Here is a 20,637-nt window from a genome sequence, read left to right as displayed (position 1 = left end):
TGACTGCATCTGGCTCTCAGATAAATCTTAGCTGACATTACTTAACAGGATAAGTACTGAATAATTCCGCTGGTAATCAGTGTTAAAAATAACGTTCAACATATAAAACATTCTCATGCATTTTAATCCATCCATCCGTTTTGTACCGCACCTGTTCAAGAAGTCGCATTAATGGTAAGAAGCATTTTATTTATTATTGGTTAGCTTCAGAATAACAATGTTAGTAAAAAGAATGAGAGACTTATTATACTCTAAAAATGTTGGTCTTACTTAAAAATGCACGCATTTAGTTGTATTCAGTGTTAAAAAAAAAATTATATGGCTCTCACGGAAATACATTTTAAAATATTTGGCTTTCATGGCTCTCTCAGCCAAAAAGGTTCCCGACCCCTGTCTTAGATTGAAGAAAAGTGATTTGCAAAAAAGTAGACAGGTGTATTAACTATTCTTCATAATCTGTGCACCGACACAGGTCTGAGTTAAAAATAGCTGCCTGATTAGAAATACCCAGTCATCACTCACACACACACACACACACACACACACACACACACACACACACACACACACACACACACACACACACACACACACACACACACACACACACACACACACACACACACACACACACACACACACACACACACACACACACACACACACACACACGAGTATCCTTTCCTGGTCTTCATGACCAAAAACAACTCCTCCCAATGAGGCGTGACGTGGTCAGTTCCACATGTTATGTACACACAAACACGTGCGGACAGAGAGCAAGTTTGAGGACGGGTGCTTACGTAGGCATCGGAGCTCTTGACGCGACCTCCCTTGGCTCTTTTCAGCAGGCGGATCCAGGTGGCCTTCATCAGCCACGCTGGTCATTCAGTGTCCTGAGCCACTGCTGCCGCCACAACACTACACTGCGCCGCCGTGGTCACCACCTGGCTACGGGTACGGCGGGCACTGCTGCCACATGGGCAGCTCCCGACTTTCACTTCGGGCCTGAAGTCAAATGGGAGCTCCTTAGAATTCAGAGCTCCGCCGCCTCCCGTCCAGCCACAGCCGGCGCTCGTCCCGTCGACACCAAAGATGAGGAATCCACAGGAGCCTCCTGTCCCATGCATAATCTCAGCAGCGTTCTTGCCGCCTGCTAGCAGGTGCAGAGTCAGGTGGCAGCGACGCGACGCATCTTCCCATCTTCTCCACCTCCTCCTCCTCCTCCTCTTTGGTGGTGCCGGAGTGTGACCGACCGTCCTACGGCTGATTAAGCGAGTGCCACCTCCCGATCACAAGCTCTGGCTTTCTGTGTTTGTGCTGCGCTCGCCTCCTCACAAGCTTCCCTGCGCTATTTCAGTCATCCTGCCTCTCTGTCTCCATCCACCCCTCCTCTTCCTCCACCTCCTCCCTCACTCCCCACATTTTTCCCTCAGTGAGCCCCTAACAGTGGATCCATCTGCTTGTACAACTTGCACACTTGTGTGTGTGTGTGTGTGTGTGTGTGTGTGTGTGTGTGTGTGTGTGGTGCTTGTTCCTGGCAATATCTGCACATACCTGTACCTGTGCACCTGCATCAGCTGGTAGCTTCCATGAGGTCACAAACGGCACCGCAAAAGGTCCAAGGTTTAATCCCAGCGGGCACGGGACACTAAAACAACTTTGAACTTGTTGAATTAGGTCCTCTGAGCAACTCAAATGCAACGTTGAAACAACATGCTTTTTGACAACGTTTATTCAATGTCAGGTTGTGACGTTGATTCGACCATTGAATTTTGGTCATTTCCCAACCAATATTCTACAACACAAATACAATCTAGACTCCAAACATCCCAGAACAAGCTAGTCAGATTACTTGTAGACCTCCACCCCAGATCACACCTCACTCCTACACACTTCTCCAAAGTGGGCTGGCTCAAGGTGGAGGACAGAGTAAAACAACTTGCACTGAGCCTGGTCTATAAAATCCGCTACACCTCCCTGATACCGAAGTACATGTCAAACTACTTCCTTAACGTAAATGACCGCCATAACAACAACACCAGAGGGAGCTCTACTAACCACGTTAAACCCAGATTCCGATCTAACAAAGGTCTTAACTCATTCTCTTTCTATGCCACATCAGAATGGAATGCACTCCCAGCAGGTGTAAAAGAAAGGGCATCTCTATCCTCCTTCAAAACCGCACTAAAAACACCTCCAGGCAACTTCAACCATAAACTAACACCCTCCCTTCCACATCCTACCTCCCCGGATTGTAAATAATCAAATGTAGATACTTATTCTTATGCTTTCTGATCTCTCTCTCTCTGTGTCCACTACTTGCTGTACATATCCTACCAAGTCAGTCCTACACTGTTCCAATGTCCATTTCTCTGATGATGCAATTGTTGATGACTGAAGTGTTGATATCAACCAAACCTAACCCTCCACCCGCCATTAAATGACCATTAAATTTTGGTCATTTTCCCATCAGTATTTTAAAACATAAATACAACGTTGGAACAACATGCTTTTTGACAATGTTTATTCAATGTCAGGTTTTGACGTTGATTTGACCATTGAATTTTGGTCATTTTCCAACCAATATTCTACAACACAAATACAACGTTGGAACAACATGCTTTTTGACGAGGTTTAATCAATGTTGGGTTCTGACGATGATTTAAACATTAAAATTTGGTCATTTTCCAACCAATATTTGACAACACGAATACAACGTTTATTCAATGTCAGGTTGTGACGTTGAATTGACCATTGAATTTTGGTCATTTCCCAAACCAATATTCTACAACACAAATACAACGTTGAAACAACATTCTTTTTGATGACGTTTAATCAATGTTGGGTTCTGACGGTGCTTTGACCATTGAATTTTGGTCATTTTCCAACTAATATTCTACAACACAAATACAACGTTGAAACAACGTTTATTCACTGTCAGTTTGCGACGTTGTCTTGACCATTGAATTTTGGTCATTTTCCGATCAATATTTTACAACACAAATACAACGTTTATTCAATGTCATGTTGTGACGTTGATTTGACCATTGAATTTTGGTCATTTTCCAACCAATATTCTACAACATAAATACAACGTTGAAACAACATGCTTTTTGATGACGTTTATTCAATGTCAAGTTCTGACGTTGATTTGACCATTGAATTTTGGTTATTTCCCAACCAATATTCCAAAACATATATACAACGTTGAAACAACATGCTTTTTGACCATGTTTAATCAATGTCAGGTTGTGACGTTGATTTGACCATTGAATTTTGGTCATTTTTCAACCAATATTTTACAACACAAATACAACGTTGGAACAACATGCTTTTTGACAACGTTTATTCAATGTCAAGTTCTGACGTTGATTTGACCATTGAATTTTGGTCATTTCCCAACCAATATTCTACAAAACAAATAACGTTGAAACAACATGCTTTTTGACAATGTCATCCTCAATGTCAGGTTGTGACGTTGATTTGACCATTGAATTTTGGTCATTTCCCAACCAATGTTCTACAACACAAACACAACGTTGAAACAACATGCTTTTTGACAACGTTTATACAATGTCAAGTTGTGACGTTGATTTGACCATTGAATTTTGGTCATTTCCCAACTAATATTCTACAACACAAATAACGTTGAAACAACATGCTTTTTGACAATGTTTATTCAATGTCAGGTTGTGACGTTGATTTGACCATTGAATTTTGGTCGTTTTCCAATCAATATTTTACAACACAAATACAACATGCTTTTTGACTATGTTTATTCAATGTCAAATTCGGATGTTGATTTGACCATTAAATTTTGGTCATTTCCCAACCAATATTCTACAACACAAATACAACGTTGAAACAAAATGCTTTTTGACGTTTATTCAATGTCAGGTTGTGACGTTGATATGACCATTGAAATTTGGTCATTTACCAACCAACAAGGTGGATCCGACGTTAAACACCCACATTGTCTCAATTTACAAATACAACTATGTTGCAACCTTGTTTCAAATTCAGTTTTAAAGGACATGTATGTATAATCAACGTTGTATCAACGTCTTGTGCCCGCTGGGTTATCATTGTCCATATGTTACCCCGAATTTCCAATGAATGCGGAACGGCTGCGGACAGACACACACAGACCCGCGGAACGTCACGGACATGCCGTTGCCGTTCCGCATTCCAGCACTGAATATACACAGAACTTCTACTTTTGCCGGATGCCGCAACAAATCCGTTCAATTCAGCTAAAATCTGCCCGTGTTGGACGGGAAGTCATGCACAAACACAAAATGAAGTATCCGGTTTACTTTCAAAATAAAATACTCCGTCCTCAAGGCGGATCGTATTTGGAGACATGAAGTTAATTTATCAAAGGTTTTCAGACTTAATTTAATCTTGTTGAGAGAATATGCTAAATCTGGAGGTCCAAAATTAAAGAATAATGTACAGGCATATTCCAGGCAGCTAAATGGGGAAATGTAGGTTCGTGTCACATATCAGCTGATCGGAAAAGCAAAGGACTGATTGTGTGACAAGCTCACCAGGAATGATGTTACTGTTGTTTTGTTGCTTGCGGCAAAAAATAAAGTGGCAGGACCGAGTTGCCAGACGGCAGATGGCGGCGCCCTCCCGCGGTGAAGCCGGTCCGCGGCCGCTCCCATTCAGTGGAAATTCGGAGTTACAGACAGTGAACAAAACTACGTTACATTAAGTGCTTCAAAGGCACGTTTCAACCCTGTTACTAAATGGGTTAACTATTTCCACCAGCGGCTATAGTGACCCAAATCTATGGTCGGCCTTTAGTCTGTTTGTTTGCACAATCCGAGGACCTCGCTCAACCATCCAATCTCAGCCGTGTTCAGTTGTTTTAGCCTTTTTTCAGTCGCAGTCGAGATCTGTTTATTTGTGGGGATCCCCATGAGCTGCTTTTTTAATAGATAAATAAAAACAACAGAAAACTACGATCAGTCGACTATGTGCAAAATCTAACAACTCAGATTCGACTATGAAAATCTGTAGTTATAGACAGCTGTACTTTGTCTCCTAAGTGTGAAGCAGACTCTCCTGGAGCCAGTGAGCCAAAGAAAAGGAAAGTGAAAGTGAAACGTCAAGTGATATTAGACATCATAAAATGCTCAACATCGGTTGCATGCCTGGTCCATGCTGACCAAACCATCATCAGGGATAAATATGGTATATTTGATCATGTGAAAGGATTTGCTCGTATGAAATGGACAGTAAAAACTAATAGGGGTGTCCCAATCGGAAAATTTATATTAAATACCGGTCCGATAAAAAACAAAAAACAAAAAACAAGTATCAGATTATTTTGGCTTGCATCCAAACTACTTGTGTAAAGCTGGACAGCCAGTTACCAACATCTAAATGTCCTCCAACAAGCACAAAAGGTTGTTCTTGTATTTTAGTCAAGTCATTTACAAAAAAAAACAAGGTTGGGTAGAGGCTACCAGAAGCTAGCAGCTACACAACAGCTAAGTTAAGCTAAGAATGACAGGTGGTGGTCGGAGGGGCCGTAGGCGCAAACTGGCAGCCTCGCTTCCGTCAGTCTACCACGGGGCAGCTGTGGCTACAAATGTAGCTTACCACCACCAGGTGTGAATGAATGATGGGTTCCCACTTCTCTGTGAGCGCTTTGAGTATCTAACAATAGAAAAGCGCGATATAAAATCTAATCCATTATTATTATTAAGTACACAATGGCCCACAAGCTAGACATGCGTTTAAGGCATACTTGCCAACCCTCCCGGTTTTACCGGGAGACTCCTGGAATTCAGCGCCTCTCCAGATAACCTCCCGGAAGAAATTTTCTCCCGATAAACTCCCGGAATTCAGCCGGAGCTGGAGGCCACGCCCCCTCCAGCTCAATGCGGACCTGAGTGGGGACAGCCTGTTTTCACGTCCGCTTTCCCACATTATAAACAGCGTGCCTGCCCAATCACGTTATAACTATAGAATGATTGAGGGCAAGTTCTTGGTTTCTTATGTGGGTTTATTGTTAGGCAGTTTCATTAACGTCCTCCCAGCGCGGTAACAACACACAACAACAGCAGTCACGTTTTCGTCTACCGTAAAGCAGTTCGTCTGCCGTAAACAGCAATGTTGTGACACTCTTAAGCAGGACAATACTGCCATCTACTGGATAGCCTCAGGAACACTGAAATTCAAGTATTTCTTTTATTTATATGTATAGTAAAATAAATAAATAAATAAATCAATCAATCAATCAATCAATCAATCAATCAATGTTTATTTATATAGCCCTAAATCACAAGTGTCTCAAAGGGCTGCACAAGCCACAAAGACATCCTCGGTACAGAGCCCACATACATGAAATATATATGAAATACTCGAGTTGGTGAATTCTAGCTGTAAATATACTCCTCCCCTCTTAACCACGCCCCCAATCACGCCCCCTCCCCCAACCACACCCCTGCCCCGCCCCCGCCCCACTCCCGACCACGCCCCGCCCCACCCCCCACCTCCCGGAATCGGAGGTCTCAAGGTTGGCAAGTATGGTTTAAGGTAGCCTTCTTTGAACAATATTGCAGTCTAAATCAGCACATTTGTCAATACAAACACATCAAATAGTTATAGTTGCATATTACTTACACATATAACGTATCCAGTAACAAACGTGTCCACATCATTCAACTTAAAACAACTTACTCTCAGAAATACTGAACTGCGAACTGTTAACAACATTGAGTTGAGTTTGAGTTTATTTGGAACATGCTAGCATACAACATGATACACCACAATTCCCAGTTTCTCTTTTCAACATGTTCGAAAAGGAGTAGGAAGAAGCAGAGCTTGTTTAATCCTACCCCTTTTTTTTTTTTTTACATAACAGTTGCTAAAACTTTTGTTCACTTCCTGTTCTCAATTTATTCACAATATACTCCATAAGTAATCACAATAAAAATAAATAAATAAATAATAATTGGTGAAGTAAGTCATATTTCATATGATGAGATAAGTAAGATTATTTTGAGAATGAAAGAATGAATGGATGGAATAAATTCAGAATGTTTATCATGGTTCTTCTTCTTTGTACTTTGTAAACACTTTAAATTTGAAGAGTTTCTTGAAGTGGATCATATTAGTACATTGTTTGATTGCTTTGCTTAATCCATTCCATAATTTAATTCTGATATACCGAAGTGTTGTACATGCATACAAATGTTTTAAAAAACATTTTTCTCTAAGATTATATTTCTACTCTTTTTTTGAGAAGAATTGTTGTATATTCTTGGGTAGCAGGTTATAGTTTGCTTTGTGTGTTTAATTTTAGCTGTTTGCAAATTCACTATGTCGTGGAATTTCAGTATCTTTGATTCAATAAATAAAGGGTTTGTATGTTCTTTATATCCAACATTATGTATTATTCTAACTGATCTTTTTTGTAACACCGTTAATGAATGAAGTGTACTTTTGTAGTTATTTCCCCATATTTCTACACAATAGCTCAGATATGGTAACACTAGCGAGCAGTAGAGAATATGAAGTGATTTTTGGTCTAGAACATGTTTTGCTTTATTCATTATTGACATGTTTCTTGCTACTTTATGTTGTATATTTTTTACGTGAGATTTGTAAGCATGTTCAATACATACTACTTCTACTATTACTGCGTCATGAGCTTAACTTAATGAATCGTTGTGGCCACAGTTGTAAGTATTAAAAGTATCGATATTTTGATTTTGAAAATCGATATTAGAGCATAAAGATCTGGTATCGGCGGGTTTGATATTTCAGTATCGAACCGCACATCACCAGGGATCAAAACTTTTCTAACACTCCACATGACAAAATAATGAAAGTATAATTGCAGCTATATTGTATCTAAACCAATTTTCGGTATCGGTTTCAAAGTTATTGGTACAGGTTTCAAAAAGTACAATTTATGACTTTTTAAAACGCCGCTGTGTACACGGACGTAGGGAGAAGTACAGAGCGCCAATCAATCAATCAATCAATCAATCAATCAATGTTTATTTATATAGCCCTAAATCACAAGTGTCTCAAAGGGCTGTACAAGCCACAACGACATCCTCGGTGTCGAGTGGGTCTGACATAATATTGTGAAAGTCCAACACATCAGCGAAAGTCCAGTCCATGGTGGGGCCAGCGGGAACCATCCCGAGCGGAGACGGGTCAGCAGCGTAGAGATGTCCCATCTGATGGACAGGCTAGCGGTCCACCCCGGAGCAGAGTAGAAAAGAAAAGAAAAGAAACGGCAGATCAACTGGTCTAAAAAGGGAGTCTATTTAAAGGCTAGAGTATACAAATGGGTTTTAAGATGAGACTTAAATGCTTCTACTGAGGTAGCATCTCTAACTTTTACCGGGAGGGCATTCCATAGTATTGGAGCCCGAATAGAAAACGCTCTATAGCCCGCAGACTTTTTTTGGGCTCTGGGAATCACTAATAAGCCGGAGTTCTTTGAACGCAGATTTCTTGTCGGGACATATGGTACAATACAATCGGCAAGATAGGCAGGAGCTTGACCGTGTAGTATTTTATACGTAAGTAGTAAAACCTTAAAGTCGCATCTTAGGTGCACAGGAAGCCAGTGCAAGTGAGCCAGTATAGGCGTAATATGATCAAACTTTCTTGTTTTTGTCAAAAGTCTAGCAGCCGCATTTTGTACCATCTGTAATCTTTTAATGCTAGACATAGGGAGGCCCGAAAATAAAACGTTACAGTAATCGAGACGAGATGTAACGAACGCATGAATAATGATCTCAGCATCGCTCGTGGACAAAATGGAACGAATTTTAGCGATATTACGGAGATGAAAGAAGGCCGTTTTAGTAACACTCTTAATGTGTGACTCAAACGAGAGAGTTGGGTCGAAGATAATACCCAGATTCTTTACCGAGTCTCCTTGTTTAATTGTTTGGTTGTCAAATGTTAAGGTGGTATTATTAAATAGATGTCGGTGTTGAGCAGGACCGATAATCAGCATTTCCGTTTTCTTAGCGTTGAGTTGCAAAAAGTTAGCGGACATCCATTGTTTAATTTCATTAAGAAACGCCTCCAGCTGACTACAATCCGTGGTGTTGGTCAGCTTTAGGGGCATGTAGAGTTGAGTGTCATCAGCATAACAGTGAAAGCTAACACCGTATTTGCGTATAATGTCACCTAGCGGCAGCATGTAAATACTAAAGAGTGCAGGGCCAAGAACCGAACCCTGGGGAACTCCGCACGTTACCTTAACATAGTCCGAGGTCACATTGTTATGGGAGACACACTGCATCCTGTCCGTAAGATAAGAGTTAAACCAAGACAAGGCTAAGTCTGACATACCAATACGTGTTTTGATACGCTCTAATAAAATATTATGATCAACAGTATCGAAAGCGGCGCTAAGATCAAGAAGCAGCAACATAGATGACGCATCAGAATCCATCGTTAGCAATAGATCATTAGTCATTTTTGCGAGGGCTGTCTCCGTAGAGTGATTTGCCCTGAAACCGGATTGAAAAGGTTCACAGAGATTGTTAGTCACTAAGTGTTCATTTAGCTGCTGTGCGACAATTTTTTCGAGAATTTTCGAGATAAACGGTAGGTGGGACACCGGCCGGTAGTTCACCATGAGGTCAGGATCGAGGTTAGGTCTTTTGAGTAGAGGATGAATAACCGCTTTTTTGAATGCTAGAGGAACAGTACCAGAGGAAAGTGATAAGTTTATAATATTTAACACTGATGGACCTAATAACACAAAAAGCTCCTTGATAAGTTTCCCAGGAATTGGGTCAAGTAGACATGTTGTTTGTTTTGTCCCATTTACACATTTTAACAATTCCTCCAATGTTATTTCATCAAAGAGAGAGAAACTATTTTGGAGGGCAGTGTCCGTTGTATATACCGTCGTATTTGTGTTAATAGAACCCAGTTGTAGCTGAGATGCATTGTCTTTAATCTCTTTTCTAATGACTTCAATTTTCTTATTAAAGAAATTCATAAAGTCATCTGCTGAGTGGGTGGAGCTACTGGGAGGAGTCCCTTGTTGGGTTAGCGATGCTACTGTACTAAACAGAAATTTAGGATCATTTTTGTTGAGGTGGATGAGATTTGAGTAATATTTAGCTTTAGCTGAGGTAAGCATGCGTTTATAAGTTATTAAACTATCACTCCATGCTTGATGGAAAACCTCAAGTTTAGTCGCACGCCATTTGCGTTCAAGCTTTCTACATGATAATTTCTGGGCTTTAGTTTCTTCTGTAAACCACGGGGTACGCCTTTTAGGGACCCTTTTTAGCTTTAGCGGTGCTACACTATCAATGGTGTCGCGCAGGGCGTCGTTAAAGCTGTTAGTGAGGTTATCAATAGAGCCCACATAATTTGGGAAAGGTGCCATTACTGAAGGCAGTAGGTCAGTAAGAGTCGTCGTTGTGGCAGTATTAATGTTGCGGCTGCTATAGTAGTTATTATTATTATTATTAGTTTGTTGACAATGAGTCAGAACTTCGAATTTTATAAGGTAATGATCGGACATTACTTTAGTGTACGGGAGTATCGTAACTTTAGAGGTGGTGACACCCCTGACAAGCACTAGATCTATCGTATTACCGTTGCGATGCGTGGGTTCATTTATTATTTGTGTAAGACCACAGCTATCAATTATAGTCTGGAGCGCCACGCATGGAGGGTCCGATGGGGTATTCATATGGATGTTAAAGTCTCCCATTATGATTATATTGTCGGCGTGCGTCACTAGATCAGCAACGAACTCTGAAAATTCATTGATAAAGTCCGAATAGGGCCCTGGGGGGCGGTAGATGACAGCCAGGTGCAGAGGCAGCGGTGTGACAAACCTCACAGTAAGCACCTCAAACGAGTTATATTTATTATTTAGGTCCGAGGTAAGGCTAAAGTTTTTGTTGTATATTAGTGCAACACCCCCACCCCTTTTAATGGGGCGGGCAATATGCGTTCCCGTGTAGCCAGGAGGAGACGCCTCACCCAGCGCAAAAAAATCGTCTGGTTTGAGCCAGGTCTCGGCTAGACCAACGACATCAAGATTGTTGTCTCTGATGACTTCATTAACTAATAACGTTTTGGAAGACAATGACCTTATGTTTAAAAAGCCCATATTATAGGTAGTGGGCTGTTTTGAGGAGTTTTTGTTGAAAGTATCCGTAGTAGCAATATTAATAATGTTACGTTTATTATGCATAGTGCACTTTAAATAATTTCGACCATATCTAGGAATTGATATGACAGGAATTTTTAGATTGTTTGCCACCTCAGTAAAATGCATGTCCACCTCTGACGCAGAAAAAACATTATGTGAGTTGTATATTATTCTAGAAGAATTGCTATGTGTGCAGGGATTATCCAGCCTGGCGCTGGCTAGTTCTATCTTAACAGACTCCTTATTAGCGCTTCTTTGTGGATTAGCATTTAGCTTTTTCGTTAGCCCCGCTAACAACAACGCATTTAGCTTTGTTGTTAGCCCCGCCCGACACCCCCGCTTCTGCTTCCGAGCGCATCGCTTACGTCTCTTTCGCTGACGGTCTCCGCTGGTAGTCGACGCCGCTGCTTCAAAGGCCACTGCTGGATGTAGCTCGCGAAGAATTCCCAAGCTAGCGAGTAGGTCCATCGTACACGCATCTTTCAGCCCAAAATGGCCCGATCTCTCCACATCCAGGAACCTTAAAGGCACTGCCTTTGCGTGCCGGCCCAGTTACATAATATATGCGGCTTTTAAACACACACAAGTGAATGCAATGCATACTTGATCAACAGCCATACAGATCACACTGAGGGTAGCCGTATAAACAACTTTAACACTGTTACAAATATGCGCCACACTGTGAACCCACACCAAACAAGAATGACAAACACATTTCGGGAGAACATCCGCACCGTAACACAACATAAACACAACAGAACAAATACCCAGAACCCCTTGCAGCACTAACTCTTCCGGGACGCTACAATATACACCCCCCACTACCACCACACCTCAACCCCGCTCCCTCCCATCTCCTGAATTCGGAGGTCTCAAGGTTGGCAAGTATGCTCTAGTATACTCTGGACTGAAGCTGTGTGCCTTCATTGTTTTTGTAGCTGTTGTTTTGAGGCATGTTTAAAAAAATTAATAATAATAATAATAATGCACTTTGTGAAAGTCAAAGTATAGTATTTCCTGTAGTTGTAATGGGTATCAGGATTATCTTAGGGAGAGCATGTCCCAAATTCCAAGCTGTTTTGAGGCATGTTAAAAAAAATAATGCACTTTGTGACTTCAATAATAAATATGGCAGTGCCATGTTGGCACATTTTTCCATAACTGGAGTTGAAGTTGTTCTCTTATTTTGGAAAACCTTGTTTTTGATTGATTGATTGAAACTTGTATTAGTAGAATACAATTGACCACTAAATGGTAACACCTGAATAAGTTTTTCAACTTGTTTAAGTCGGGGTCCACGTTAATCAATTCATGGTAAAGTTACACTACCGTTCAAAAGTTTGGAGTCACCCAAACAATTTTGTGGAATAGCCTTCTTTTTTAAGAACAAGAATAGACTGTCAAGTTTCAGATGAAAGTTCTCTTTTTCTGGCCATTTTGAGCGTTTAATTGACCCCACAAATGTGATGCTCCAGAAACTCAATCTGCTCAAAGGAAGGTCAGTTTTGTAGCTTCTGTAACGAGCTAAACTGTTTTCAGATGGGTGAACATGATTGCACAAGGGTTTTCTAATCATCAATTAGCCTTCTGAACCAATGAGCAAACACATTGTACCATTAGAACACTGGAGTGATAGTTGCTGGAAATGGGCCTCTATACACCTAAGTAGATATTGCACCAAAAACCAGACATTTGCAGCTAGAATAGTCATTTACCACATTAGCAATGTATAGAGTGTATTTCTTTAAAGTTAAGACTAGTTTAAAGTTATCTTCATTGAAAAGTACAGTGCTTTTCCTTCAAAAATAAGGACATTTCAATGTGACCCCAAACTTTTGAACGGTAGTGTACATTGTTTAATGCATCCAGCGGGGCATCACAACAAAATTAGGCATAATAATGTGTTAATTCCACAACTGTATATATCGGTATCGGTTGATATCGGAATCGGCAATTAAGAGTTGGACAATATCGGAATATCGGCAAAAAAGCCATTATCGGACATCTCTAATCGTTATGCCTCTCATAATGATTGTGAATGATAGGCATACTTATAAAAACAGTGAAGTTTCCCTGTAATTAATCAATTAAACCTTGTTGTTACAGTATTTCATATGTCCTTCATGTATACTGTACAGCAGGGGTCACCAACCTTTTTGAAACCAAGAGCTACTTCTTGGGTACTGATTAATGCGAAGGGCTACCAGTTTGATACACACTTAAATAAATTGCCAGAAATAGCCAATTTGCTCAATTTACCTTTAACTCTATGTTATTATTAATAATTAATGATATTTATCTTTGTGGAAACACTGATCATCTTAATGATTTCTCACAATAAATATATATAGAAACAGATAAATATCAATATGCAACACTTTATTTTTATATTTTCTCTAAGTGCACATTTTTCAAATTGAACATTTTCAAATGATCACTTCTAAGACAGTCTTGTGAAATCACAATATCCCATTTTAACTAGCTAGCCACTAACATTTTTGAACAAATCATGAATTACTTTGCACCATGTTTGTACAAATAATAACTCATGTAAAATACAAAAGTCAACTCTCAAATTTTTAAATAAATCATGTCACACTTTGAACTGGACACCAAATCTGTTATCTGTTTCTCTGTCAGTTAGTGAAGACCAAGTCTTTAAAATATTTCCTTGGATTTTCAAATTCTACTTGAGTTTTGTCTCTCTTAGAATTAAAAATGTCGAGCAAAGCGAGACCAGCTTGCTAGTAAATAAATAAAATTAAAAAAATAGAGGCAGCTCACTGGTAAGTGCTGCTATTTGAGCTATTTTCAGAACAGGCCAGCGGGCGACTCATCTGGTCCTTACGGGCAACCTGGTACACGCGGGCACCGCGTTGGTGACCCCTGCTGTAGAACTACCTCATGTATAAGTTATATACACTTAAACTCCAGCTGTACTTCTTAAAACATTTAAAACATGTTGTCTATCCTCTCTAAGATTCCTGGCAGACCCGCCTCGATTCATAGCATGAATATAAACATCTTCCTTTAGCAGCAAACTAAGTGAAGTTACTAAAAATGTCCCTGCTGACGCATGTCCACTGCTCATGAGGTTGTGTGAGGTCAGAGGTCAACTGGGGCCGCCCTGAGGGCCACCGACTGTAAGGCTGACGCGCTAATCGGCGGCACTCATAGCGCTATGTGCGGAAACCGAGGAACACACGGCGAGACAGAAAGAATGTAGCGACATCCCGCATCACGGCTGAAGAATGAAGATCCGTGCCAAGTCGTGTTCTGTTCCGTCTCCCGCCGAGCGGGCTGACAGTCGCCCCACACTAGCGCCTCCCTGCCATCTGTCCGTCACTTCCCCGTCACGGTCGATGCTCACTTTCCCCAGCACGCGACCGCCAAAGACGGCGTCCTCGTATTTCCGACCGTGACATTAAAACCGAGGGAACGCAGCGGAGCCGGACAAGGAAAAAGGGGGCGGGGCCGTAAGCCAAAAGAGGGATGGACATCAAGGTGACACTGACAGGCCTGTGAAAAGTGTTTACCCAGCATTCCGTGTGCCAGTGCATTAGATAAGTGCCTCATCCCAGCCAGGTTGTCAATCACATGACGAGGTACTGCAGCAGGCAAGACGTGAATATGAGACACGGGGTCAGAGTGCCTCTTTTTCACACGCACAGACTAGGGTTGCGCAAAAGAAATGATGTATACAGTATGTTAGGTTGACGACAGAACTTTAAATACCCTCGTCATGTCGTGACGCATTCAAACTGTGTCCAGGAAATTTGACAGCGACAAGCCAAAAAACTCAAATTAGCAGCCTCCCTAGCATCCCAACAGTCAGTAATCCTCACCTCCATATACACTACCGTTCAAAAGTTTGGGGTCCCATTGAAATGTCCTTATTTTTGAAGGAAAAGCACTGTACTTTTCAATGAAGATAACTTTAAACTAGTCTTAACTTTAAAGAAATACACTCTATACATTGCTAATGTGGTAAATGACTATTCTAGCTGCAAATGTCTGGTTTTTGGTGCAATATCTACATAGGTGTATAGAGGCCCATTTCCAGCAACTATCACTCCAGTGTTCTAATGGTACAATGTGTTTGCTCATTGGCTCAGAAGGCTAATTGATGATTAGAAAACCCTTGTGCAATCATGTTCACACATCTGAAAACAGTTTAGCTCGTTACAGAAGCTACAAAACTGACCTTCCTTTGAGCAGATTGAGTTTCTGGAGCATCACATTTGTGGGGTCAATTAAACGCTCAAAATGGCCAGAAAAAGAGAACTTTCATCTGAAACTCGACAGTCTATTCTTGTTCTTAGAAATGAAGGCTATTCCACAAAATTGTTTGGGTGACCCCAAACTTTTGAACGGTAGTGTAAACTATCAATCTTTCAAGTACTATTATCACTGGAGGACTAGCTAAACATGCTACACTACACACCGCAGGATAATAATAATAATAATAGATTTTATTTGTAAAAAAGCACTTTACATTGAGTAAACAACCTCAAAGTGCTACAGTGTATTAAAAAAATAAAAAATGAAAACATAATTAAAAAAATAAAATAAAAATAAAATTAGAACAGCCAAATAGCTAGAACAGTGGTTCTTAACCTGGGTTCGATGGAACCCTAGGGGTTCGGTGAGTCGGCCTCAGGGGTTTGGCGGAGGTCAAGACACACCCGACTCATTGTGTAAATAAAAACTTCTCCCTATCGGCGTATTACGGATACGGCAACAGCAGAAGTCAGACTGATTTGCAGGTGTGTAATTTGTTGTGAGTTTATGCACTGTGTTGGTTTTTTTCTTTGAACAAGGTGATGTTCATGCATGGTTCATTTTGTGCACCAGTAAAAAAAACATGGTAACACTTTAGTATGGGGAACATATTCACCATTAATTAGTTGCTTATTAACATGCAAATTAGTAACGTATTGGCTCTTAACTAGTCATTTAAGTACTTATTAATGCCTTATTATAACCCTAACCCTCTAACCCTGGCCCTAACCCTAACCCTAACCAAATAACTCTTAATTAAAGGCCTACTGAAAGCCACTACTACCAACTACACAGTCTGATAGTTTATATATCAATGATGAAATCTTAACATTGCAACACATGCCAATACGGCCGGGTTAACTTATAAAGTGCAATTTTAAATTTCCCGTGAAACTTCCGGCTGAAAACGTCTCGTATGATGACGTTTGCGCGTGACGTCAAGGGTTGAAGCAGACATTTTGGAATAGCACGGTCGCCAGCTTAAGTCGTCTGTTTTCACCACATAATTCCACAGTATTCTGGACATCTGTGTTGGTGAATCTTTTGAAATTTGTTCAATTAACAATGGAGACTGCAAAGAAGAAAGCTGTAGGTGGGATCGGTGTATTAGCGGCTGGCTACAGCAACACAACCAGGAGGACTTTGAGTTGGATAGCAGACGCGCTACCGTAAGTACAGCTTTGGCTTCCAAACATTTGATCGCTTGCCCGTCCGTGCGTGTGTGGCGCTATGTGCATGTCACGTACGTAACTTTGGGGAAATATATGTTTCTTGCCGACTCTGATGGCGGCCGGGGTGTCGTCGAAAGCTACAACGCCGTCCGCCGCCGCGCCGCTGTCCTCACCTGTCTGGGTTGACTTCCTCCGTCTCGCCGACCGCACCGATCATCGTGGTGAAGTCCTTCGTCGCGCCGTCGATCGCTGGAACGCAGGTGAGCACGGGTGTTGATGAGCAGATGAGAGCTGGCGTAGGTGCAGAGCTAATGTTTTTAGCATAGCTCTGTCGAGGTCCCGTAGCTAAGTTAGCTTCAATGGCGTCGTTAGCAACAGCATTGCTAGGCTTCGCCAGGCTGGAAAGCATTAACCGTGTGGTTACAGGTCCAGGGTTTGGTAGTATTGTTGATCTTCTGTCTATCCTTCCAGTCAGGGGCTTATTTCTTTTGTTTCTATCTGCATTTAAGCACGATGCTATCACCTTAGCTCCGTAGCTAAAGTGCTTCGCCGATGTATTGTTGTGGGGATAAAAGTCACTGTGAATTTCCATTTTGCGTTCTGGAGTCTCATTTTCAAGAGGATATAGTATCCGAGGTGGTTTAAAATACAAATCCGTGATCCACAATAGAAAAAGGAGAAAGTGTGGAATCCAATGAGCCAGCTTGTACCTAAGTTACAAGGGCGAAAAAAGATACGTCCTGCACTGCACTCTAATCCTTCACTCTCACGTTCCTCATCCACAAATCTTTCATCCTCGCTCAAATTAATGGGGTAATCGTCGCTTTCTCGGTCTGAATCGCTCTCGCTGCTGGTGTAAACAATGGGGAAATGTGAGGAGCCCTTCAACCTGCGACGTCACGCTACTTCCGGTACAGGCAAGGCTTTTTTTATCAGCGACCAAAAGTTGCGAACTTTATCGTCAATGTTCTCTACTAAATCCTTTCAGCAAAAATATGGCAATATCGCGAAATGATCAAGTATGACACATAGAATGGATCTGCTATCCCCGTTTAAATAAGAACATTTCATTTCAGTAGGCCTTTAAGTCTTTGTTACTTAGAATATGTTCCCCATACTAAAGTGTTACCAAAAACATATAACTTTGTCTTGAATTTGAAAAAAAAAATTTTTTTAGTTTTCACTAAAAAAGGGTTCGGTGAATGCGCATATGAAACTGGTGGGGTTCGGTACCTCCAACAAGGTTAAGAACCACTGAGCTACAACTAGTATGCATTAAAAAAAAAGTTTTTTTTAAAAATAAGGGTTTTTATGCCTTTTTTAAAAGCATCCACAGTCTGTGGTGCCCTCAGGTGGTCAGGGAGAGCTTTCCACAGACTGGGAGCGGCGGAGCAGAAAGCCTGGTCTCCCGTTGTTCGTAGCTTTGTCCTCAGAGGTTGGAGGAGGTTAGCCTGTCCGGAACGGAGGTGTCGTGTGGAGGATTTGGGGGTGAGTAGTTCTTTGAGGTAGAGGGGGGCATTTCCATGGAGGCACTGGTGGGTTAGTAGGGAGACTTTGTATTCAATCCTGAGTGAAACAGGAAGCCAGTGAAGGGATTTGAGAATTGGTGTGATATGGTCATATTTCCACACTCTCATGATGACACGAGAAGCCGTGCTTAACCGCGAAAGTGAAAGTTAAGTTAAAGTACCAATGATTGTCACAGACACACTAGGCGTGGTGAAATTTGTCACATATTGCGCATAATTGTAACAGTGTTAAAGTTGTTTATACGTTCACCCTCAGTGTGACCTGTATGGCTGTTGACCAAGTATGCCTTGCATTCACTTGTGTGTGTGAAAAGCCGTAGATATTATGTGATTGGGCCGGCATGCAAAGGCAGTGCCTGTAAGGTTTATTGGCGCTCTGTACTTCTCCCTACACTACAGTTCAAAAGTTTGGGGTCACATTGAAATGTCCTTATTTTTGAAGGAAAAGCACTGTACTTTTCAATGAAGATAACCTTAAACTAGTCTTAACTTTAAAGAAATACACTCTATACATTGCTAATGTGGTAAATGACTATTCTAGCTGCAAATGTCTGTTTTTTGGTGCAATATCTACATAGGTGTATAGAGGCCCATTTCCAGAAACTATCACTCCAGTGTTCTAATGGTACAATGTGTTTGCTCATTGGCTCAGAAGGCTAATTGATGATTAGAAAACCCTTGTGCAATCATGTTCACACATCTGAAAACAGTTTAGCTCGTTACAGAAGCTACAAAACTGACCTTCCTTTGAGCAGATTGAGTTTCTGGAGCATCACATTTGTGGGGTCAATTAAACGCTCAAAATGGCCAGAAAAAGAGAACTTTCATCTGAAACTCGACAGTCTATTCTTGTTCTTAGAAATGAAGGCTATTCCACAAAATTGTTTGGGTGACCCCAAACTTTTGAACGGTAGTGTACGTCCGTGTACACAGCGGCGTTTTAAAAAGTCATAAATTTTACTTTTTGAAACCTATACCGATAATTTTGAACCCAATACCGATCATTTCCGATATTACATTTTAAAGCATTTATCGGACGATAATATCGGCAGTCCGATATTATCGGACATCCCTAGGTGATTCCACACATTTTATTTTGTTAAATTCTACAGATTTTTTAAATTTTTTATCTATATTGAAAAGTTTTTTTTCTATGTGCCTCTTAAGACCTCACTCTTGGCTTTGTAAGTTCATGTTAACTCTAGTTAACTTTTTTTCCCCAAATAGGAATCAATAAGAGAACCGATAAAAAACCCAATCGTTAAGCAGAATCGAAAGTGGAATCAGAACCGTAAAAATCATATCAATTACCATCTCTAATAATATTTGTATATGGTTGATACTACAGTAAATAGATAAATATTTTTACGATCGCAAAATTGATTTTGTTTGTTCACGTCATTTAAAAGACTTAGGAAATAAGTCCTTGGACGGAGGAGGACTTTAGGGAAAAAACCAAAGGATTTAAAACAGAACCATAAGTAATCATATATAGGGATGGGAACCGGTTCCCAGTGTATCAACTCCTCGGAATCGCTTGCCATTTTGTCAAGCGGTTCTCTTAATGGTTCTTCCGGGTGGGGATGACGTCATCACGCATCGTGCGTAGTGACGTCAGCAACATGGCGTGTTCCCGGGAGGAAAAAAGAGCACCGAAGTTTGCCGAGATTTTACTAAAAAAGGCCGCAACAGCGCTACTTTTAATGAGCTGTAATCAATAAACATCAACATTTGAAGTATGTCATTATATTAGTTTCACCTTGTAAATCTAAACAAACTTTTGCACAGTATATTTTCTAGGTAAGTGACAAAGATTCTTAAAAGTTAAAAAAAAATGTTACGAAATGTTACGTTCTTGTGTTGTCTCCACGTGTTTTATTTTGTTAAATTCTACAGAATATAAAAAAAATATATATATATTTTCAAAAGTTTTTTTTCCCTATGTGCCTCTTAAGACCTCACTGTTGGCTTTGTAAATTCATGTTAACTGTAAACTATACAAAATTGATGCTAATACATCATATTGTTATTGTTTTTTTCAAAATAAGAATCAATAAGAGAACCGAGAAAGAACCGAATCATTAAGCAGAATCGAAAGTGGAATCGGAACCGGAAAAATCGTATCAATTCCCATCCCTAATCATATTTGTATATGGTTGATACTACAGTAAATAGATGAATATTTTACGATCGCAAAATCAATTTTGTTTGTTCACGTCGTCTAAAAAACTCAGGAAATAAGTCCCTGGACAGAGGAGAACTTTAGGGCAAAAAACGAAGGATTTAAAACAGAACCATAAGTAGTTTTTTCTTATGTTTACTTTGTATGAGGAAATCATTTTTAATATTTAAGTGATATTGTTACATCGCCATATTCTTTTTTTGTCGTATTACTTGTGTCATCAAAAATCATTCAATTATTTTGAAAAATTAAAGTATTAGTATCAGCATTGGTGTGACCAATACCGCCTCGGTAACCACTTGG

The 20,637-nt window shown here is 40.5% G+C and overlaps 1 protein-coding gene across 7 annotated transcripts in view; it reads right to left on the bottom strand.

Annotated features, from left to right (window-relative positions):
• Positions 1–20,637, bottom strand: part of cacnb2a (calcium channel, voltage-dependent, beta 2a) — a 190,779-nt gene that overhangs the window by 72,403 nt on the left and 97,739 nt on the right. Inside the window, exon 1 of one of the 7 annotated variants that reach the window (XM_062021598.1) lies at positions 801–1,332. The exons of the other annotated variants lie outside the window; for them this stretch is intronic. Coding sequence (XP_061877582.1) covers positions 801–869 — 69 coding nt within the window. The 5' untranslated portion in view covers positions 870–1,332. Of the gene's footprint in view, positions 1–800; positions 1,333–20,637 lie in introns of those variants that run through there. 7 annotated transcript variants of the gene reach the window in all.

This window comes from Entelurus aequoreus, linkage group LG15 (genome assembly GCF_033978785.1).
Source record: "Entelurus aequoreus isolate RoL-2023_Sb linkage group LG15, RoL_Eaeq_v1.1, whole genome shotgun sequence".
Classification (NCBI taxonomy): domain Eukaryota; kingdom Metazoa; phylum Chordata; class Actinopteri; order Syngnathiformes; family Syngnathidae; genus Entelurus; species Entelurus aequoreus.
The sequence above is the reverse complement of the archived record's forward strand: the minus strand, read 5'-3'. Positions and strand labels throughout refer to the sequence as shown.